This window comes from Scyliorhinus torazame, chromosome 5, assembly GCF_047496885.1.
Source record: "Scyliorhinus torazame isolate Kashiwa2021f chromosome 5, sScyTor2.1, whole genome shotgun sequence".
NCBI classification, from domain to species: Eukaryota; Metazoa; Chordata; class Chondrichthyes; order Carcharhiniformes; family Scyliorhinidae; genus Scyliorhinus; species Scyliorhinus torazame.
The window spans coordinates 128578889-128603521 of record NC_092711.1 but is presented as its reverse complement, the minus strand read 5'-3'; the positions used below and the strand labels follow the sequence as shown (position 1 = coordinate 128603521).

The 24633-nt window shown below is 47.2% G+C and overlaps 1 protein-coding gene across 1 annotated transcript in view; it reads right to left on the bottom strand.

The window, feature by feature from the left end:
* Window positions 1-13977: 13977 nt before the first annotated feature.
* The window catches only part of LOC140419720 (immunoglobulin mu heavy chain-like), a 52016-nt gene continuing 41360 nt past the window's right edge, over window positions 13978-24633 (bottom strand). The window contains exons 10-11 of the mRNA XM_072503657.1: window positions 16142-16462; window positions 13978-14709 (exon numbers count right to left, since the gene is read on the bottom strand). Of these exons, the coding sequence (XP_072359758.1) occupies window positions 14327-14709; window positions 16142-16462 (704 nt within the window). The 3' untranslated portion in view covers window positions 13978-14326. The remainder of the gene's footprint in view (window positions 14710-16141; window positions 16463-24633) is intronic.

The window sequence follows — 24633 nt, the reverse complement described above, 5'->3', positions numbered from 1 at the left end:
AGGGAATCCGACCTTATTCTGGGAGATGGACACTAACTGACAGGGAATCTGACCTTTTTCTGGGGCATGGACACTAAAGGACAGGAATCTGAACTTATTCTGGGGCATGGACACTAAAGGACAGGGAATCTGACCTTATTCTGGGACATGGACACTAAAGGACAGGGAATCTGACATTATACTGGGGCATGGACACTAAAGGACAGGGAATCTGACCTTATTCTTGGGGATGAACACTAAAGGACAGGGAATCTGACCTTATTCTGAGACATGGACACTAAAGGACAGGGAATCTGACATTATTCTGGGGGATGGACACTAAAGGACAGGGAATCTGACATTATACTGGGGCATGGACACTAAAGGACAGGGAATCTGACCTTATTCTGGGGCATGGACACTAAAGGACAGGGAATCTGACATTATACTGGGGCATGGACACTAAAGGACAGGAATCTGAACTTATTCTGGGGCATGGACACTAAAGGACAGGGAATCTGACCTTATTCTGGGACATGGACACTAAAGGACAGGGAATCTGACATTATACTGGGGCATGGACACTAAAGGACAGGGAATCTGACCTTATTCTTGGGGATGAACACTAAAGGACAGGGAATCTGACCTTATTCTGAGACATGGACACTAAAGGACAGGGAATCTGACATTATTCTGGGGGATGGACACTAAAGGACAGGGATTCTGACATTATACTGGGGCATGGACACTAAAGGACAGGGAATCTGACCTTATTCTGGGGCATGGACACTAAAGGACAGGGAATCTGACATTATACTGGGGCATGGACACTAAACGACAGGGAATCTGACATTATTCTGAGGGATTGACACTAAAGGACAGGGATCTGACATTATACTGGGACATGGACACTAAAGGACAGGGAATCTGACCTTATTCTGGGACATGGACACTAAAGGACAGGGAATCTGACCTTATTCTGGGACATGGACACTAAAGGACAGGGAATCTGACCTTATTCTGGGACATGGACACTAAAGGACAGGGAATCTGACCTTATTCTGAGATATGGACACTAAAGGACTGGGAATCTGACGTTATTCTGGGACATGGACACTAAGAGACTGGGAGTCTGTGCTTATTCTGGAGTATGGATATTAAAGAACAGGGAATCTGACCATATTCTTTGGGTAATACAGTATAGGACATGGAATCTGACCTTATTCTGGGGTATGGCCTCGAAAGGACAGGGAATCTGACCTGTTTCTGGAGTATGCATACCAAAGGCCTGGGAATCGGACTGTATTCAGGGACATGGACACTAAAGGCCTGGGAATCTGCCCTGATTCTGGGAGATGGACACTAAAGGACAGGGAATCTGACCTTATTCTGCGGGATGGAAATTGTAAACGTACTAGTGATAATTTATCAAAATTCACTACACTCTGGGGTGGTCCCAGAGGATTGGAAAGTAGCAAACGTGACACCACTGTTTAAAAAAGGAGGTCGGCAGAAAGCGGGTAATTATAGACCGGTAAGCTTAACTTTGGTTGCAGGGAAAATGCTGGAATCTATCATTAAGGAGGAAATAGCGGGGCACCTGGAGGGAAATTGTCCCATTGGGCAGATGCAGCATGGGTTCACAAAGGGTAGGTCGTGTCTGACTAATTTGGTAGAATTTTTTGAGGACGTTACCAGTGCGGTAGATAACGGGGAGCCAATGGATGTGGTATATCTGGATTTCCAGAAAGCTTTTGACAAGGTGCCACACAAAAGGTTGCTGCATAAACTAAAGATGCATGGCATTGGGGGTAACGTGGTAGCATGGGTAGAGGATTGGTTAACTAACAGAAAGCAGAGAGTGGGGATAAATGGGTGTTTCTCTGGTTGGCAACCTGTAACTAGTGGGGTCCCTCAAGGATCAGTGTTGGGCCCGCAGTTGTTCACAATTTACATAGACGATTTGGAGTTGGGGACCAAGTGCAATGTGTCAAAGTTTGCAGACGACACTAAGATGAGTGGTAAAGCAAAAAGTGCAGAGGATACCGGAAGTCTGCAGAAGGATTTGGATAGGTTAGGTGAATGGGCTAGGGTCTGGCAGATGGAATTCAATGTTGCCAAGTGTGAGGCTATCCATTTTGGGAGGAATAACAGCAGAATGGATTATTTAAATGGTAAGATGTTAAAACATGCTGCTGTGCAGAGGGACCTGGGTGTGCTGGTGCACGAGTCGCAAAACGTTGGTGTGCAGGTGCAACAGGTGATTAAGAAGGCTAATCGAGTTTTGTCTTTCGTTGCTAGAGGGATGGAGTTCAAGACTAGGGAGGTTATGCTGCAATTGTATAAGGTGTTGGTGAGGCCGCATCTGGAGTATTGTGTTCAGTTTTGGTCTCCTTACCTGAGAAAGGACATATTGGCACTGGAGGGAGTGCAGAGGAGATTCACTAGGTTGATCCCAGAGTTGAGGGGATTAGATTATGATGAGAGGCTGAGCAGACTGGGACTGTACTCATTGGAGTTTAGAAGGATGTGGGGGGATCTTATTGCAACATATAAAATTATTCTCGGGGAGTTACACGAAAGGACAGGCAATTTGACCTTATTCTGAGGGATTGACACGAAAGGACAGGGAATCTGGCCTTATTCGGGGACATGGACACTAAAGGACAGGGAACCCAACCTTATTCTGGGACATGCACACTAAAGGACAGGTTGAATCTAAACTGGAGATGCATAAATATCCTGGCTGCGAGCTTTGCTTGTGTCACACAGAAGGGTTTAAGCTAGTATGGCAGAGGGGTGGGTACCGGAGCAATGGGTCAGAATGTGAAAAAATTGAGGGAGAACATAAGAACATAAGAACTAGGAACAGGAGTAGGCCATCTGGCCCCTCGAGCCTGCTCCGCCATTTAATGAGATCATGGCTGATCTTTGTGGACTCAGCTCCACTCTCCGGCCCGTACACCATATCATAGAATCATAGAATCATAGAAGTTTACAGCATGGAAACAGGCCCTTCGGCTCAACCAGTCCATGCCGCCCAGTTTTTACCATTAAGCTAGTCCCAGTTGCCCGCACTTGGCCCATAACCCTCTATACCCATCTTACCCATGTATCTATCTAAATGCTTTTTAAAAGACACAATTGTACCCGCCTCTACTACTACCTCTGGCAGCCCATTCCAGACACTCACTACCCTCTGAGTGAAGAAATTGCCCCTCTGGGCCCTTCTGAATCTCTCCCCTCTCACCTTAAGCCTATGCCCTCTAGTTTTAGACTCCCCTACCTTTGGGAAAAGATGTTGACTATCTACCTTATCTATGCCCCTCATTATTTTATAGACCTCTATAAGATCACCCCTAAGCCTCCTACGCTCCAGGGAAAAAATCCCAGTCTATCCAGCCTCTCCTTATAACTCAAGCCATCAAGTCCCGGCAACATCCTAGTAAATCTTTTCTGCACTCTTTCCAGTTTAATAATATCCTTTCTATAATAGGGTGACCAGAACTGCACACAGTATTCCAAGTGTGGCCGTACCAATGTCATGTACAACTTCAACAAGACGTCCCAACTCCTGTATTCAATGTTCTGACCAATGAAACCAAGCATGCCGAATGCCTTCTTCACCACCCTGTCCACCTGCGACTCCACCTTCAAGGAGCTATGAACCTGTACTCCTAGATCTCTTTGTTCTAGAACTCTCCCCAACGCCATACCATTAACTGAGTAGGTCCTGGCCTGATTCGATCTGCCAAAATGCACCACCTCACATTTATCTAAATTAAACTCCATCTGCCATTCGTCGGCCCACTGGCCTAATTGATCAAGATCCCGTTGCAATCCTAGATAACCTTCTTCACTATCCACTGTGCCACCAATCTTGGTGTCATCTGCAAACTTACTAACCATGCCTCCTAAATTCTCATCCAAATCATTAATATAAATCACAAATAACAGTGGACCCAGCACCGATCCCTGAGGCACACCACTGGTCACAGGCCTCCAGTTTGAAAAACAACCCTCTACAACCACCCTCTGTCTTCTGTCGTCCAGCCAATTTTGAATCCAATTGGCAACCTCACCCTGGATCCCGTGAGCTTTAACCTTCTGCAACAACCTACCAAGCGGTACCTTGTCAAAGGCTTTGCTAAAGTCCATGTAGACAACGTCTACTGCACTGCCCTTATCTACCTTCTTGGTCACCCCCTCAAAAAACTCAATCAAATTTGTGAGACATGATTTTCCACGCACAAAGCCATGCTGACTGCCCCGAATCAGTCCTTGCCTCTCTAAATGCTTGTAGATCCTGTCTCTCAGAATACCTTCTAGCAACTTACCTACTACAGACGTTAGGCTCACCGGTCTGTAGTTCCCAGGCTTTTCCCTGCTGCCCTTCTTAAACAAGGGCACAACATTCGCCACTCTCCAATCTTCAGGCACCTCACCTGTGGCTGCCGATGATTCAAATATCTCTGTTAGGGGACCCGCAATTTCCTCCCTAGCCTCCCACAACATCCTGGGATACATTTCATCAGGTCCCGGGGATTTATCTACCTTGATGCGCTTTAAGACTTCCAGCACCTCCTCCTCTGTAATATGCACACTTCTCAAGACATCACTATTTATTTCCCTTAGTTTCCTAACATCCATGCCTTTCTCCACCGTGAATACCGATGAGAAATATTCATTCAGGATCTCACCCAACTCTTGTGGCTCTGCACATAGATGTCCTTGTTGATCCTTAAGAGGCCCTACTCTGTCCCTAGTTACTCTTTTCCCCTTTATGTATCTGTAGAATCTCTTTGGATTCTCCCTTGCATTATTTGCCAAAGCAATTTCATGTCCCCTTTTTGCCCTCCTGATTTCCCTCTTAACTCTATTTCGACAATCTCTATACTCTTCAAGGGATCCACTTGATCCCAGTTGCTTATGTACGTCATATGCCTCCTTCTTCTTTTTGACCAGAGTCTCAATATCTCGAGTCATCCAGGGTTCCCTACTTCTACCAGCCTTGCCCTTCACTCTAAAGGGAATGTGCTTACCCTGCACCCTGGTTAACACATTTTTAAAAGCCTCCCATTTACCAGCCGTCCCTTTGCCTGCCAACAGTCTCCCCCAATCTACATCTGCAAGGTATCCCCGAATCCCTTTATTCTTTAGAAAGGCATCTATCTTTTTCTTAAAAACGTTTAAAGAAGGAGCCTCAACTGCTTCACTGGGCAAGGAATTCCAGAGATTCACGACTCTTTGGGTGAAGAAGTTCCTCCTACACTCCGTCATTAATCTACCTCCCCTTATTTTGAGGTTATGCCCCCTAGTTCTGCTTTCCCCGACCAGTGGAAACAACCTGCCCGCATCTATCCTATCTATTCCCATCATAATTTTATATGTCTCAATAAGATCCCCCCGCATCCTTCTAAACTCCAATGAGTACAGTCCCAGTCTACTCAACCTCTCGTCATAATCTAATCCCCTCAACTCTGGGATCAACCTAGTGAATCTCCCCTGCACTCCCTCCAGTGCCAATATGTCCTTTCCCAGGTAAGGAGACCAAAACTGAACACAAAACGCCAGATGCGGCCTCACCAACACCTTGTACAATTGCAGCATAACCTCACTAGCCTTGAACTCCATCCCTCTAACAATGAAAGACAAAACTCGATTAGCCTTCTTAATCACCTGTTGCACCTGCACACCAACTTTTTGCGACTCGTGCACCAGCACACCCAGGTCCCTCTGCACAGCAGCATGTTTTAACATCTTACCGTTTAAATAATAATCCATTCTGCTGTTATTCCTCCCAAAATGGATAGCCTCACACTTGGCAACATTGAATTCCATCTGCCAGACCCTAGCCCATTCACCTAACCTATCCAAATCCTTCTGCAGACTTCCGGTATCCTCTGCACTTTTTGCTTTACCACTCATCTTAGTGTTGTCTGCAAACTTTGACACATTGTACTTGGTCCCCAACTCCAAATCGTCTGTGTAAATTGTGAACAACTGCGGGCCCAACACTGATCCTTGAGGGACCCCACTAGTTACAGGTTGCCAACCAGAGAAACACCCATTTATCCCCACTCTCTGCTTTCTGTTAGTTAACTAATCCTCTACCCATGCTACCACTTTACCCTCAATGCCATGCATCTTTAGTTTATGCAGCAACCTTTTGTGTGGCACCTTGTCAAAAGCTTTCTGGAAATCCAGATATACCACATCCATTGGCTCCCCGTTATCTACTGCACTGGTAACGTCCTCAAAAAATTCTACCAAATTAGTCAGACACGACCTACCCTTTGTGAACCCATGCTGCATCTGCCCAATGGGACAATTTCCCTCCAGGTGCCCCGCTATTTCCTCCTTAATGATAGATTCCAGCATTTTCCCTACAACCGAAGTTAAGCTTACCGGCCTATAATTACCCGCTTTCTGCCGACCTCCTTTTTTAAACAGTGGTGTCACGTTTGCTACTTTCCAATCCTCTGGGACCACCCCAGAGTCTAGTGAATTTTGATAAATTATCACTCGTGCATTTACAATTTCCCTAGCCATCTCTTTTAACACTCTGGGATGCATCCCATCAGGGCCAGGAGACTTGTCTACCTTTAGCCCCATTAGCTTGCCCAATACTGCCTCCTTAGTGATTACAATCATCTCAAGGTCCTCACCTATCATATCCTTATTTCCATCAGTCACTGGCATGTTATTTGTGTCCTCCACTGTGAAGACTGACCCAAAAAACCTGTTCAGCTCCTCAGCCATTTCCCCGTCTCCTATTATTAAATCTCCCTTCTCATCTTCCAAAGGACCAATATTTACCTTAGCCACTCTTTTTTGTCTTATATATTTGTAGAAGCTTTTACTATCTGCTTTTATGTTCTGAGCCAGTTTACTTTCATAGTCTACCTTACTCTTCTTTATGGCTTTTTTGAACTCAGGAATAGGGCCAGTATGGCTCTGAGGAAGAGCAGACAGGGAGATGTTGCTGAAAACAGCATTGCTGAAAATGCAAGACGTATAACAGGTAAGGCAGATGAACTTAGAGCTTGGATTAGTACTTGGAACTATGATATTGTTGCCATTACAGAGACCTGGTTGAGGGAAGGACAGAATTGGCAGCTAAACATTCCAGGATTTAGATGTTTCAGGTGGGATAGAGGGGGATGTAAAAGGTGTGGAGGAGTTGCGCTCCTGGTTCGGGAGACTATCACAGCTGTACTGCGGGAGGACACCTCAGAGGGCAACGAGGCTATATGGGTAGAGATCGGGAATAAGAAGGGTGCAGTCACAATGTTGGGGGTTTACTACAGGCCACCCAACAGCCAGCGGGAGATAGAGGAGCAGACAGGTAGACAGATTTTGGAAAGGAGTAAAAGCAACAGGGTTGTTGTGATGGGAGACTTTAACTTTCCCAAAATTGACTGGGACTCACTTAGTGCTAGGGGCTTGGATGGGGCAGAGTTTGTAAGGAGCATCCAGGAGGGCTTCTTAAAACAATATGTAGATAGTCCATCTAGGGCAGGGGCTGTACTGGACCTGGTATTGGGGAATGAGCTCGGTCAGGTGGTCGAAGTTTCAGGAGGGGAGCATTTCGGGAACAGTGACCACAATTCAGTAAGTTTTAAAGTGCTGGTGGACAAGGATAAGAGTGGTCCTAGGGTGAATGTGCTAAATTGGGGGAAGGATAATTGTAACAATACTAGGCAGGAACTGAAGAGCCTAGATTGGGTGCGGATGTTTGAGGGTAAATCAACATCTGACATGTGGAAGGCTTTCAAATGTCAGTTGAAAGGAATTCAGGACTGGCATGTTCCTTTGCGGAAGAAGGATAAATACGGCAAATTTTGGGAACCTTGGATAACGAGAGATATTGTAGGCCTCGTCAAAAAGAAAAAGGAGGCATTTGTCAGGGCTAGAAGGCTGGGAACAGACGAAGCCTGTGTGGAATATAAGGAAAATAGGAAGGAACTTAAGCAAGGAGTCAGGAGAGCTAAAAGGTGTCACGAAACGTCATTGGCAAATAGGGTTAAGGAAAATCCCAAGGCTTTTTACACGTACATAAAAAGCAAGAGGGTAGCCAGGGAAAGGGTTGGCCCACTGAAGGATAGGCGAGGGAATCTATGTGTGGAGCCAGAGTAAATGGGCGAGGTACTAAATGAATACTTTGCATCAGTATTAACCAAAGAGAAGGAATTGGTGGATGTTGAGCCTGGAGAAGGGTGTGTAGATAGCCTGGGTCACATTGAGATCCAAAAAGACGAGGTGTTGGACGTCTTGAAAAATATTAAGGTAGATAAGTCCCCAGGGCCTGATGGGATCTACCCCAGAATACTGAAGGAGGCTGGAGAGGAAATTGCTGCGGCCTTGACAAAAATCTTTGGATCCTCACTGTCTTCAGGTGATGTCCCGGAGGACTGGAGAATAGCCAATGTTGTCCCTCTGTTTAAGAAGGGTAGCAAGGATAATCCAGGGAACTACAGGCCAGTGAGCCTTACGTCAGTGGTAGGGAAATTACTGGAGAGAATTCTTAGAGACAGGATCTACTCCCATTTGGAAGCAAATGGACATATTAGCAAGAGGCAGCACGGTTTTGTGAAGGGGAGGTCGTGTCTCACTAACTTGATAGAGTTTTTCGAGGAGATCACTAAGATGATTGGTGCAGGTAGGGCAGTGGATGTTGCCTATATGGACTTCAGTAAAGCCTTTGACAAGGTCCCTCATGGCAGATTGGTACGAAAGGTGAAGTCACACGTGATCAGGGGTGAGCTGGCAAGATGGATACAGAATTGGCTAGGTCATAGAAGGCAGAGATTAGCAATGGAAGGGTGTTTTTCTGATTGGAGGGCGTGACCCGTGGTGTTCCACAGGGATCAGTGCTGGGACCTTTGCTGTTCGTAGTATATATAAATGATTTCAAGGAAAATGTTTGATGAGTAAGTTTCCAGACGACACAAAGGTTGGTGGAATTGTGGATAGCGATGAGGACTGTCAGAGGATACAGCAGGATTTAGATTGTTTGGAGACTTGGGTGGAGAGATGGCAGATGGAGTTTAATTCGGACAAATGTGAGGTAATGCATTTTGGAAGGTCTAATGCAGGTAGGGAATATACAGTGAATGGTAGAACCCTCAAGAGTATTGATAGTCAGAGAGATCTAGGTGTACAGGTCCACAGGTCACTGAAAGGGGCAACACAGGTGGAGCAGGTAGTAAAAAGGCGTACAGCATGCTTGCCTTCTTTGGCCGGGGCATTGAGTATAAAAATTGGCAAGTTATGTTGCAGCTGTATAGAACCATAGTTAGGCCACACTTGGAGTATAGTGTTCAATTCTGGTGGCCACACTACCAGAAGGATGTGGAGGCTTTAGAGAGGGTGCAGAAGAGATTTACCAGGATGTTGCCTGGTATGGAGGGCATTAGCTATGGGGAGAGGTTGAATATACTCGGTTTGTTCTCACTGGAACGACGGAGGTTGAGGGGCGACCTGATAGAGGTCTACAAAATTATGAGGGGCATAGACAGAATGGATAGTCAGAGGCTTTTCCCCAGGGTAGAGGGGCCAATTACGAGGGGGCATAGATAGGTGCGAGGGGCAAGATTCAGAGGAGATGTATGAGGCAAATGTTTTACACAGAGGGTAGTGGGTGACTGGAACTCGCTGCCGGAGGAGGTGGTGGAAGCAGGGACAATAATGACGTTTAAGGGGCACCTTGACAAATGCATGAGTAGGATGGGAATAGAGGGATATGGACCCCGGAAGTGTAGAAGATTTTAGTTTAGACGGGCAGCATGGTCGGCACGGGCTTGGAGGGCCAAAGGGCCTGTTCCTGTGCTGTACTTTTCTTTGTTCTTTGAATCTGACCTTATTGTGGGACATGGACACTAAAGGACAGGGAACCTGACCTTATTCTGGGACATGGACACTAAAGGACAGGGAATCTGACCTTATTCAGGGACATGGACACTAAAGGACAGGGAATCTGACATTATTGTGGGACATGGACACTAAAGGACAAGGAATCTGACCTTATTCTGGGACATGGACACTAAAGGACAGGGAATCTGACCTTATTCTGGGACATGGACACTAAAGGACAGGGTATTTGCCTTTATTCTGTGGGGTATACAGTAATGGACCTTATTCTGAGACCCTGGGTGGGATTCTCTCATCCCGCGCCGGTTCAGAGAATCTCCGGGCCGGGTGAGATTCGCACGACTCCGCCCCGACGCCGGTCAGCCGATTCTCCGGTCACCGATTCACGGTGCGCCGCCAGTCGGAGGGCACTCTGTGTGGGTCCCCCGGTGATTCTCCGCCTGGGATGGGCCGGGTGGCCGCCAAGAAAGCCCGAGTCCCACCGGCACAGTTCACATGTGGTCTTACCCGGTGGGACCTCGGCATCCATCTTGTCGGGGGCGGCCTGATGGAGGTAGCGGGAGGGGGGAGCGGGGGTCCGACCCCAGGGGGGCCTCCACCGTGGCCTGGCCCGCGATGGGGGCCTACCGATTGGCAGGCCGGCCTCACCTGGTGGGGGCCTCTTTTACACCGCACCAGCCCCTGTAGCCCTACGCCATGTTGCATCTGGGTCGGCGCGGAGAAGGAGCTACCGCGCATGCGCGAGTTCATGCCGGTCGCAGTGCGCATGCGCAGACCCGCGGCGCCCATTTGACACCGGCATCGGCAGCTGAAGCGGTGTGGGTCGCTCCAGTGCCGTGCTGGCCCCCTATCGGGCAGAGGATCGCTACTTCGCGATCCGATGACACCGATGTTAAACCCTCCAGTATTTACAACGGAGTCAACACGGCCGTCAGAAGGGAGAATCCCGCTCATGGACAATAAAGAACAGGGAATTTGGCCTTATTCAGGGACATGGACACTAAAAGACCCGGAATCTGACATTATTCTGTGGAATGGAGACTAAAGGACAGGAAATCTCACCTTATTCTGGGAGACGGACACAAAAGGACAGGGACTGACCTTATACTGGGACCTGGACACAAAACAACATCGAACTTGACCTTATTCTGGGATTCGGACTCTTAAGGACAGGGAACCTGACCTTATTCTGGGATTCGGACACCTAAGGACAGGGAATTGGACCTTATTCTGGAACATGGACACCTAAGGACAGGGAACCTGACCTTATTCTGGAACATGGACACTTTCGGACAGGGAATCGGACCTTATTCTGGGATTCGGACACTTAAGGACAGGGAATCGGACCTTATTCTGGAACATGGACACTTAAGGACAGGGAACCTGACCTTATTCTGGAACATGGACACTTAAGGACAGGGAATCGAACCTTATTCTGGAACATGGACACTTCAGGGGCGTCATTCTCCGCCAGCGGGAGTCTCCGTTTTGCCGGCGCCCGGGGGTTTCCCGACGGCGTGGGGCTGCCCCACAATGGGAAACCCCATTGACCGGCCGGTGTTACGGAGACTCCCGCCGGCCGGTCGGAGCAGAAATGTGGCGGGGCGGGTAGGAGAATTTCGCCCCCGGACTGGGAATCGGACCTTATTCTGGGAGATGGACACTAAACATCGAACCTGACCTTATTCTGGGAGATGGAATCTTAAGCACAGGGAATCTTACCACAGTGGGCTAAACAGCTGGCTTGTATCGCAGAACAAGGCCAGCAGTGCAGCTTCAATTCCTGTACCGGCCTCCCCGACCAGGTGCCGGAATGTGGCGACTAGGGGCTTTTCACAGTAATTTCTTTGAAGCCTACTTGTGACAATAAGCTGTTATTATTATTATTATTATGGAAAATGGACACAAAAGGAGAGGGAACTGATCTAATTCTGGGACATGGACACGAAAGGACAGGAATCTGACCTTATTCTGGGACATGGACACGAAAGGACAGGAATCTGGGGCGGATTCTCTGACCCCAGGCCGGGTCGGAGAATCGCGGGCCGGGCGCGATTCACTCGCCGACGCCCCATCGCCAGTCCGCCGATTCTCCGTTCACGGGGGGGGGCCTCCATGACGGCCAGGCCCACGATCGGGGGCCACCGATCGGCAGGCGCGCGCGATCTGGGGGGGCCTACTTCTCCGGTGCCAGCCCTCTGCGTGGGTCCGCCATGTCGCGCGGGGCCGGCGCCGCAGGCGGCCGCTGCGCGCCTGTGTGGGCCCACGGCCGGACGTGCAGGACCCCGTATCGGTAGTCGGAGCTGCGTGGAGCATTCCGGGGCCCTGCAAGCCCACTTAGAAACGGTGAATCACCCCGGACTTGCAAGAAAAAAGTCCAGAGTGATTCGCGCCCGTTTTCACGCGGGTGTGGGGACATAGCCTCATTATTGGAGAATCCCGCCCGACCATCTGTAATCCCCAACAACGTTATTCCCGGTACTGGGGACCGGAGAATCATGGAGGGCCACAGAATGGAGTGCCGGGCCTACTAAGGTCATTTACATCCTCCCGCTGGCACGCCATCGCGAACCTCGATCCCGCCACCAGTGTGGTGTTGGAGCATCATCGCGTTCGGATCGGCGCCGTGCGATTCTCCGACGCATTGGGGCACCCAATACCAGGGGCAGGAGACAGAGAATCCCCCCCTTAGAGTCGGATAATAAGAATGAGTTGGAGATAAACCCTGGCTTTATAGTCTGTGTATGTTGTTGTTCATTAGATAGTTAAAGCCTGGTTACCTTGACAACAGTAACAAAGGTGCTGTAGAGGAAACTCAGAATAAAGAGAATGGCAAAGGCAGCGACTGTCACAGCGTTGTCATCTCCCTCCAAATCTCCCATCTCTTCCTTTCCTTCCTCTCCTCTCACATCCTGAGGTTTTTCTGAAACAAAGAGAAATTGGAGCTGTTGAATTTAAATCCAGGTCCAGAACATCTTCATAGTTTGAAGGTAATACAGTGAAGGAGGAGATCACACTGGAGGATCACTGGGAGCAGTGAATCATTAGAAAGTCTTTCTCTCCTTCTCCAGCTCTCTCTCTCTGGGTCTGGCTCCCTCTTTGGCTTTCTCCCTCTCGCACTACCTTCCCTTTCTCACTCAGAGATTCTGTTCTCGTTCTGTTTTACCTCTCCCACTTTCTCTCTCTCTTTGTCACACTCTCTTTGACTCCTTGTCTCCAGGAACACCCATTGGCTGGCAAACAAATCCATTGATTGTAAAGCACTCTGAGATTATCCCCATCGCCAGAATGAGATTCTTTATAACTTCAAATATTTCTTTCTTTTTGATTCTCTGCTTCGATTAATATCTCAGTCAACCTAATATTTTCTGAGGCATGGTGAAATGAACTTGTGTTGTTACTGGTTACAACACTGACCTCATCTGCTCAATGACACAAATTCTTGTGACTGGTGGTGTGAGAAAGTGAGGGACCAAATGGGATCTGAAAACCTGCAATTCATGGAAGGCTGTGACGTGGTTTCGTAGATCGCGTTCTCCCCTCTGGGTCAGAAGATTGTGGGTTCAAGTTTCCCTCCAGAAACTTAAGTGCGTGATTCAGGTCGACACTCCGATGCAGGACTGAGAAAGTGCTGCAGTGTAGGAGGTGCCGCCTTCGAACGAGACGTTAAACGATGGCCCTCAGGCTGATGTTAATTTGTAAATGATCCCCCAGCACTAGTGGAAGAAGAGCAGGGAGTTCTTTGCAGTGTTCTGAACCAGCCAACATTTATCTTTCAACCAAAACACCGAAAGCCAGGTGATCTGGTCATTCTCACAGCTCTTACTGTGGGAACTTAGTGTGTGCAAATTGAAATTGGTCAATCGAGAAAGACCAAACCACCCTGATATTAGTATGACACAATGATAATGGAGTTGTGGACCAATCATAGCAATCAGTCTCTTATTAATTAGCCTACAATAAACCCAGACACGAGGCGAGGAAATCCCAATGGGGGGAGATTTGGAAAGCGCAGGTCCAAAGACTCTGTTGGTCACCAGCATGTTACACTCACCACACTCCATGTCCAAGTTACTCATTTACTGTCTCCCAAAACACACCAACAATCAACACTCAAAACTGAAACCTTTTCACATCACGTTTATTGAAATTGGATCAGGACATTGACATTTTGCCACGTACAATTAACCCTTCGTGGGGTCTGGCACAGGTTTCACACTTGATCAAATGCAACACAAAAATATTTCCAAAGGAACTCGGGACCTTCAGACATTTGGAGAAAAGGGATGTTAGTTGTCTGATTGGATCACTGAATATAGTTTTTTTCACAATTGTGGAGCAAGGTCAGATTTTGTTCATGTTTTGAATGATCTGCCACCAGAAGAGAGATTTTACAGAGATCACAACAATCCTCTGGTTGCGTTAACCATCCATTTACATTAATTATATAAATGGGTGATTGAATGGCTAGATGTTATGAACAGGATTTAAAGCTGTCAGTTAGGACAAGTGACACATTGACCAGGGTGGGTTTGCTGTGAGATTTATTAATGCTCCTGAACAGATTTGTTGTGGCTGACTCGTGTCCCACCACACAGGAGTAAGTGGTGCCTCTGTTCCACTCGTCTGCAGAGACTGTCAACTGACTGCCCGAGTTCCAGCCGCTGCTGCCATCCTCAGTCACCGGCTGGTTCACGAATCCCGACTTCAGAAGGGTGTCATTGGCCATCCAGGCCAGGTAGATCTCTGCGGGCGAGAATCCGGTGACCAGGCAAACCAGGGTGGCAGTCTGATCCGTCTCCATCTCATCCAGCGAAGGGGGAAGGAGGTAGACTTGAGGGTGAGTCTTAACGTCAACTGGAAACAGAGACGACATAGGTTAGACTGAGTCTTTCTCTCATCCTGTATTTACCCCACATGTTCACTTACACAAACCTGGACAAGAACATAGAACATACATTGCAAAAGGAGGCCATTCGGCCCATCGAGTCTGCACCCATCCACTTAAGCCCTCACTTCCACCCAATCCCCATAACTCAATAACCCCTCCTAACCTTTTTGGACCCTAAGGGCAATTTAGCATGGCCAATCCACCTAACCTGCACGTCTTTGGACGGTGGGAGGAAACCGGAGCACCTGGAGGAAACCCACGCAGACACGGGGAGAACGTGCAGACTCCGCACAGACAGTGACCCAAGCCGGGTATCGAACCTGGGACCCTGGCACTGTGAAGCCACAGTGCTGTCCACTTGTGCTACCGTGCTGCCCAACTTCTACATCCCCAGGGACTGCTCCCATATCAGAAACTAAAGACAATTCTCTTTCTGGTCATTGTTGGGGTCGGGGTCCGAGAGGCAGGATCATTGATCTGACTGATTTTATCACTGCCGCTGAGGATAATCTGTTCAGTTTAAACATCGGCAGACAATGAACAACTGGCAATCTGCAGAAAGAATGTCTGAATGGTGATTGGGGCTGGGCTGATCTTCAAATGATCAAATTAATCAAAGTGCTTAAATTCATGAGGGATTTTAATGGAATAAATCAGGAGAGACTGTTTCCAGTGGCAGGAGATTGAGTAAGCGGAGCACAGACATTTTAGAGAATTGGTTAATGAACCTGAGGGAAGGTGGGATTTTTATTGCTGAGTGAGTTATGATGATCTGAAATGCACAGTCTGAAAGAGGGTGGTGGACTCAGATTTTAAATAGTAACTTTCACAAGGGGGACATATTCTTTGTCAGAAGGAAATTGTAAGCCTATTGGAAAAGAGCAGATTGGGTGTGAGATTAATCGAATAGCTCTTGCAAAGAGCTAGCACAGGCACGATGGACCAAATGGCTGCCTTCTGTTCAAGAACCAGAGATCCACTTCCAGACCATGCTTACTGTTGTCAAGAGGGAGGCTTCAGGGATTCATCTGGTCATGTGGTGTCTGCTCCATCTCCCTTTCCTTGGAATGGATTTTGTCATCTTAGCCTATACCTCAGACCAACAGTTTCCCTCATCTCTTCAATGGCTGACCTGACTCAGCCTCTTTGTCAATTTGTGAAAGCTGCTCATTCTTCTCTGTATATCTCCCATCCCTGTTCACCCATCCCACAGGCACCCGTGTGAGCTGGAGTGAGGTCTTTGTAGTGACTCGAGGTTTTATTTGATCTGTTTCTGAGCAGGTTTTGCCCAATGGATCCTTTAACACAGTCTGCCACCCCGTGCTAGATATTTACCACTAGATGGTAGTAAATCACTTCATTTGCGAAGATCAGAGCTGCAGTTCCTTCCACACGTACCTTGGGCTTTCCTAATTGTTCTCTTCTCCGGCGTTGGCAAACTCTTATCCTCCACCAAACACAAATACTCCACCCCACTCTCCCACTCTGCGGCAGGGACCGTCAGTCTGCTGAAGATCATGTCTTTGTCTCCATCCCTCTTTGGACCCTGAGTCTTCACTCCATCTTCTCTCTCAATTCCATCCACCAGCCAGGTTACCCTGACTCCCTCTAAATCACTGTGAAGTATCTCACAGAGAATAGTCGCCGTCCTGTTCCTCCAGATCTCTTCGAAAGGAGGCTTCCTTAAAGTGACTGAGATCCCAGTGTCTACACATTCACCTGGGAGAAAAATTACAATTATTATTCAATCATTCCCCAATGGGACGTGGACATCGCTGGCAAGGCTGGCATTTCATGCGCATCACCACATGTACAATAGTGGCTTGCTCAGCTCTTTCAGAGGAGAGTTATGAGTCAACCACATGTGTTTGTGCCTGGAGCCACATCTGGGACAGACAGGGTAAAGACAGCAGGTAGCCTTCCCGAAAGGAACATTAACAAACTATTAGGGTTTTTACCACAATCTAACAGCTTCTGTTTCACAGATTTGAGCGTTTAATTCCTAATTGTTTCCTTTCTAAAACTGAATTCAAATTCCCAAGCTGTCATCGATTTGAACTCAGTTCTCTGGATTATTGATCATATGTGTCCTCCACATATGAAGGTTGTATGTTCATGCCCCACTACAGATACTTGAGTACATAATCAAGAATGGCAAACCAGTACTGAGGGAGCTCTGCACTGTGTTGAGTGCCGTCTTTCAGGAAGAGACGTGAGACCAAGGCCCTTTCTCGGGATGAACAGATACCATTGTCGGGAATTTGAAAAAGGGAAAGGGGAGGGAGGACAATGTTTAACAGATTATCTGATAGTAATAATATAATGATCACTTATTGTCACAAGTAGGCTTCAATGAAGTTACTGTGAAAAGCCCCTAGTCGCCACATTCCGGTGCCTGTTTGGGGAGGCTGGTACAGGAATTGAACCCGCACTGCTGCCTTGTTCTGCATTACAAGCCAGCTGTTTAGCCCACTGTGCTAAACCAGCCCCAATATGATCATCATATTGTTGTGTGTGAGACATTGCTACACACCAATTAGTCAACACTGTCGTTACATTGAAACACTGACTGCACCTCATGGAAAGGACTGTTTTGGCTGCGAAACATTTTGGGACATCCTGAGGATGTGAAAGGGGGACATTAATGCAATTGTATCTTTCTTTGTCCAGGCCTCTGGATTACTGATCTACTCAAACACCCACTGCATAAACACATGCACATTGTTGGTGTTGTACTTTCTGACCCTCGTAGAGTTTATAGCCTTTGGGATCAGCAACGTCAATATTGGAGCTAGGCCCAGGATCATACCTTGGACGTTCCTCACTGTCCCATTGGTGCCAAAGTGGGAGGCTGGATGAGACACTGCACAGATGAAGGTCGAGCCTTTCTTCCACTCCGCTGCACTCACAGTCAGGTAGTGCCTGACACTGAATGTCCCAGCCTGCTCCAGAGCAGTGAGTCCAGCACGGGTCTTGGAGGAGATCAGAGCGCCATCTTTCTCCCAGGTGACGTTTATGAGGTCCGGGTAGAATCCAGTGATCACACACTCGAGTGTGGCTGTGTTCTTCATCTTCATCTCCTCTTTTGTTGGAGGCAGCAGTCTTACCCTGGGACCTTTTGGCACAACTGGAACATATGGGTAAACAAAGGAAGTGTTAGTCTTTTTTCCCACAAGTTTAACAGATTCAGGTCATTAATGTCCCATCTCCTGCCCACCTTTTGCACTGCTTATCCGTTTGGACACTGGTACAGATGAGGAAGCACCCTGGGCAGAGCACACAAACTCCACCCCGCTCTCCCACTCCTCTGCACTGGTTCGAAGTTGGCTGATGATAATGTGCAGGCTCCCTTCCTCTGTTGGTGACTGAGTCGAAACTCCTTCACTTCTTTTCTTGCTGCTCACTTCCCAGGAGATCTGGACCGAGCTTGGATCAGAACAAACCACTGAGCACTCCAGGGTAGCAGTCCTGTTCATCCAAACCTCTTCAACAGAAGGATTTCGGAGAAAGACAGACATTCCTGGGAATGAGAAAGGGAAAACTTCAGGGAAATTGACATTGTTTGGTGTCAGCAGGCTTGAGAATCTCAGACAAGACTTTTCTATTGATGATCAGCAATGGAAGGAGAGGACAAAAGTGACTTTAAACCACAGTCATTTTTAAACTGGAAAACTTGGGCTGGTTATACTGCAGCTTAGTTTGTAGCACATTAACAGGGTTATTTTGAGGTCATCTTGCATTTCTTAGTTTTATTTTTTGTTCGAGAAACACAGAGAGAGCATCAAGAACCCACCGGATCTGTTTTCTATCCATTTGCCCAAATCTGACCATTGGATCTGCGGTGGGGTCTGCAATTTGAGATGTGGGTCTGAGTGTCTTTTAGATGTGGTAATGTTAATAAAATGCAATCTCCAGTTTATATCAAGTGGTCTAATTAGAAAGAGAAACATTTGAACAAAGGCTTATTTACTGACAGGCCTTGTGGAGCTGGTATTGATTTGTGACATTGAACAAACTGAATCTTCTCCATTCAGAGTGAGCCTGAGGTTACCTCAGTTTGAAACTTCTTATCCTACTGTTCGAGTGTCTGTCTGGTCTCACTTCTCCCTGCCTGTGTAACCTTCATCAGCCTCACAACACTGCATTCCTCCAACTCTGGCCTCTTGTACATCTCCCCTCCCTTTGCCCCAGGATTGGAGGCTGTGCCTTCAGCCACCTCCATCCTAATCTCGGGAACTCCCTCCCTAAACCTCGGTCACTTTGTTTAAGGCATTCCTTAAAACCCATCTCTTCAGCCAAGCTTTTGATCACCTGTCCTACTGTCTCCTTCTTGACTCAGTGTCAATCTTTATCCTCCAGTGAATATACAACCATAAGAAATAGCAGGAGTGGACCATTCAGCCCCTCGAACCTTCTCCATCATTCATTACTATCATGGTTCATCTTCTTCCTCAACTGCCTGTTCCAGCCCACTCCCCGTATCCCTTCATTTGATGAAGAATCAAAACATATTGATGTCAGTCTTGAATATACTCAATGCTGGGGCACCCACAGCTCTTTGAAGGAGGCAATGCTAAAGATGCACAACATGGAAGAAATGCCTCCTCATCTCAGTCCTTAATGATTGATGCCTTATCCTGAGGCTGCGTCCACATGTTCTGGATTCCCCAGCCAGGGGAGACTACCTCTCAGTGTCGGTCCTGTCAAACCCCTTCAGAATCTTCGCTGTTTCAAAGAGATCACCTTTTATTTCTCTAAAGTCCAGAATGTCTCAATTAACTCAGACTCTCATCATTGGACAACCCTCCCATCCCAGCAACCAATCGAGTGAATCTTCTCTGCATTGCCTCCAAGGCAAGTACATCCCTCCTTTGATATGAAGACCAAAACTGGACACAGTTTAACAGGTCTGGTCCCAACAAATCCCTGTGCGATTGAATCAAGACTTCCGGTCAGCTTGTAACAAAGGTTAACATGTATTTAGCTTAACCGGATTATATCTCTTTGCAGCCTCTTGGTGTCCTCTTCTCAGTTTACAGTCAAACTTGTCTTGTCAACACATAGCAGAGTCTGTAGCACTGATTATTGTGGCACTCCACTAGTTACAGCCTGATTACTTTAAAAGGTCATGTTTCTCCCGACTCTGTTTCTCTGTTGACAAATCCTCCATCCATGCTGATATCCCCAGCACAAGCTCATACCTGGTGTATTAACCTTTTATTTGGCACATTCTTGAACGTTTTAAAACTCCAAATGTGCAACATCTACCGGATCCCCTGTGTCTACCCCTGGAGCTAAGTCCTCAAAAAATCAAATTGTCAGATATAATTTTCGTTTTGTGAACCCACGTTGCCTTTGTCTGATCAGACTAGGATTTTCTAAGTGTGTGATTCCTCCTTAATAATAGATTCCAGCAACAATAGATTCCAACATTTTTCTGACAACTTACATCAGGCTAAGGGTCTGTAGTTTTCTATTTTCTCTCACCCTCCTTTCTTGAATCGCAGTGTTATTTATGTTTTCTAACTTCCAATCCACAGGAGTTTGGGGAATTTTGGAAAATCCTAACCAGCATACTCACAATCTTGACAGCAACCTCTTCGAGCCTTAGGATATTAACCTTCAGCTCCTGGAGAGTTTTCAGTTTTAATCCCTTCAACCTCCCCAGTAGCCTTTCCTCTGCTGATAGAAATGATCTTCAGTTCCTCACTCTCATTCGCCCCTTTGTAACCCCTCTATATCTGGTCTGTAAATTGTGCCTTCGACTGTGAAGGCCGGCACAAAATATTTGTTCAATGTCTCTGCCATTTCCTCATGCCCCATTCTCATTTCTCCTGCCTTTGCCACTAAGGGGCCAACATTTGTGGTAATAACTCTTCTTTTTGTATATGTACGAAGTGCCACACAACCTGAGTTCATGTTGCTTCACTAGTTCACTTTTGAATTCTATTTTTTTCTTTCTTGTCAACCTTTTGGTCAATCTTTGCAGTTTTCTAAAACACTCTCAGTCCTCGGGCGTCATTCCCCGACCCCCCGCCGGGTCGGAGAATGGCCGTTGGCCGCCGTGAATCCCGCCCCCGCCGAAGTCTCCGCTCCCGGAGATTGGGCGGGGGCGGGAATCCGGCCGCGCCGGTTGGCGGGACCCCCCACTGGATTCTCCAGCCCGGATGGGCCGAAGTCCTGCCCAGGAATTGCCTGTCCCGCCGACGTAAATCAAACCTGGTATTTACTGGCGGGACCAGGCGGCGTGGGCGGGCTCCGGGGTCCTGGGGGGGGGGGCGCGGGGCGATCTGACCCCGGGGGGTGCCCCCACGGTGGCCTGGCCCGCAATCGGGGCCCACCGATCCGCGGGCGGGCCTGTGCCGTGGGGGCACTCTTTCCCTTCCGCCTCCGCTACGGCCTCCACCATGGCGGAGGCGGAAGAGACTCTCCCCACTGCGCATGCGCGGGAAACTGACAGCGGCCGCTGACGCTCCCGCGCATGCACTGGGAAACTGACAGCAGCCGCTGACGCTCCCGCGCATGCGCCGCATTTCCGCGCCAGCTGGCGGGGAAACAAACGCCATTTCCGCCAGCTGGCGGGGCGGAAATCCCTCCGGCGTCAGCCTAGCCCCTCAATGTTGGGGCTAGGCTGCCAAAGATGCGGAGCCTTCCGCACCTTTGGGCCGGCGCGATGCCCGTCTGATTGGCGCCGGCTTTGGCGCCAGTCGGCGGACATCTCGCCGTTGGGGGAGAATTTCGCCCCTCAGGCGCACTAACATTCTTTGCAACATTATTAGACTCTTTTTAATTTCACACTATCATTAGCTTTGTTTGTAAGCCATCCTTATGTGGATCTTTATTGTCCCATTCTTGCTTTTAATGGAATGTATTTTTATTGAACATCTCAATGATTGCTCCAAATGTTTCTCACTTTTTTACTGTCACATCTTTATATTTATTTACCCAATCTACAATCCCCTCATACCTACATAACTGACTTTGTTTAAGTATAATATTTGTGGTTGGTATTGGAGTATGGCAGTTTCTGACTCAATATGGAATTCAATTGCATTGTGATCACTATTTCCCAATGGATCTTTTGTTATAGAGTTACTAAATGACCTTGTTCATTACACAATAATCCCTTCCTGAATACTGATGAATTGGTATTGGACATGTTGAGGTTTGTCACAGTGCCACAAAGATTTTCAAGGCTAGTTTTGATGTGCGCCATATATAGTCATTAATATCAAGCTAGGGTTTAATCTGCACAGTGTTGATATTAAATATTGCAGTTTTGTCAGTTGTTCAGCCCATCCTTCCATTACTCGCTAAGATTCGACATTTAATGGCCCCTTGTGTTAGGTGGCCTCACATCAGAAATCCTTACAGAGTCAGGAGAAATGCTTATCTGATTGGGTGAATGGTGTTTCATGCCATTTAACATTGAAGGGAAATATAAAAAGGCACTTTGCAAACTGCAACGTTTTGTAGACATTGAGTTCCTGCCGTTGACTCATGTTTTGGTCTCCAGGAGATGGAGGAATTGAACCATTTTCATTTCTGTTACCCAGACATTTCACACACCTATCAAATTAAAAAACAGGTCCTCAAGGGTCATAATCTCCAGATTACTGCCCAAGCCACGTGCAAATTGACATAGGGAGGCAAGAATAAGGGAAGTTAACACGTGGCTGAAAGAGTGGTGTGGGAATGAGGGGTTCCTTTTCATGGGACACTGGCATCAGTTTTGGGACAGGGGGGACCTAGACCGTTGGGATGGTCTCCACCTGAACCGAGCTGGGACCAGTGTTCTGGCGAAAAGAGTAAATAGGGTGGTCAATAGGACTTTAAACTAAAGATTGGGGGGGAAGGGAAAGTCAGGGAACCAAGAGGTGAAGTAATCAGCGGGGAGCGTAGCTGCTTAGGAATACAAAAAAACACGAACAGACAAAACCCAAGAGTGGTTATGATTGTCCCCATCCCACAAAATATGACACAGTGTATGGAAAGACTCAGTAAACCAAGGTCCACCACACTAAGAAAACAAAAAGGGACGGTCAATAGAGAATTGAAGGTGCTATATTTAAATGCGCGCAGTGTACGGAACAAGGTAGATGAGCTTGTGGCCCAGATTGTGACTGGCAGGTATGATGTGGTAGGCATCACAGTGACATGGTTGCAAGGGGTTCAGGACTGGCATTTAAACATCCAGGGATTCACAACCTATCGAAAAGACAGAGAGGTGGGCAGAGGGGGCGGGGTTGACTTGTTAATTAGGAATGAAATTAAATCAATAGCACTAAACGACATAGGGTCAGGTGATGTGGAGTCTGTGTGGGTAGAGTTGAGGAACCACAAAAGCAAAAAAACCATAATGGGAGTTATGTACAGGCCTCCTAACAGTGGTCAGGACCGGGGGCACAAAATGCACCACGAAAGAGAAAGTGCATGTCAGAAAGGCAAGGTCACAGTGATCATGGGGGACTTCAATATGCAGGTGGACTGGGTAAACAATACTGCCAGTGGTCCCAAGGAAAGGGAATTCATTGAATGTTTACAGGAGGGCGTTTTGGAACAGCTTGTGATGGAGCCCACGAGGGAACAGGCCATTCTGGACTTAGTGTTATGTAATGAGCCAGACTTGATTAAAGATCTTAAAGTAAGGGAGCACTTAGGAGGCAGTGATCATAATATGGTCAAATTCAATCTCCAATTTGAAAGAAAGAAGGTAGAATCAGATGTAAAGGTGTTACAGTTAAATAAAGGTAACTACAGGGGCATGAGGGAGGAACTGACGAAAATCGACTGGGAGCAGAGCCTAGTGGGAAAGACAGTAGAACAGCAATGGCAGGAGTTTCTGGGAGTAATTGAGGACACAGTACAGAGGTTCATCCCAAAGAAAAGAAAGGTTATCAGAGGGGGGATTAGGCAGCCATGGCTGACAAAGGAAGTTAGGGAATGCATCAAAGCAAAAGAGAAAGCCTATAATGTGGCAAAGAGTAGTGGGAAGTCAGAAGATTGGGAAGACTACAAAAACAAACAGAGGATAACAAAGAGAGAAATAAGGAAAGAGAGGATCAAATTTGAAGGTAGGCTAGCCAGTAACATTAGGAATGATAGTAAAAGTTTCTTTAAATACATTAAAAACAAACGGGAGGCAAAAGTAGACATTGGGCCGCTCCAAAATGACGCTGGTAATTTTGTGATGGGAGACAAGGAAATAGCTGAGGAACTAAATAAGTACTTTGCGTCAGTCTTCACAGTAGAAGACATGAGTAATATCCCAACAATTCAGGAGAGTCAGGGGGCAGAGTTGAATATGGTAGCCATCACAAAGGAGAAAGTGCTAGAGGAACTAAGAGGTCGAAAAATTGATAAATCTCCGGGCCCAGATGGGCTACATCCTAGAGTTCTAAAGGAGATAGCTGAAAAAATAGTGGAGGCGTAGTTATGATCTTTCAAAAGTCACTGGAGTCAGGGAAAGTCCCAGAGGATTGGAAAATCGCTGTTGTAACCCCCTTGTTCAAGAAGGGAACAAGGAAAAAGATGGAAAATTATAGGCCAATTAGCCTAACCTCGGTTGTTGGCAAGATTCTAGAATCCATTGTTAAGGATGAGATTACTAAATTCTTGGAAGTGCAGGGTCGGATTAGGACAAGTCAGCATGGATTTAGTAAGGGGAGGTCGTGCCTGACAAACCTGTTAGAGTTCTTTGAAGAGATAACAAATAGGTTAGAGCAAGGAGAGCCAATGGATGTTATCTATCTTGACTTCCAAATGGCCTTTGATAAGGTGCCTCACGGGAGACTGCTGAGTAAAATAAGGGCCCATGGTATTCGAGGCAAGGTACTAACATGGGTTGACGATTGGCTGTCAGGCAGAAGGCAGAGAGTTGGGATAAAAGG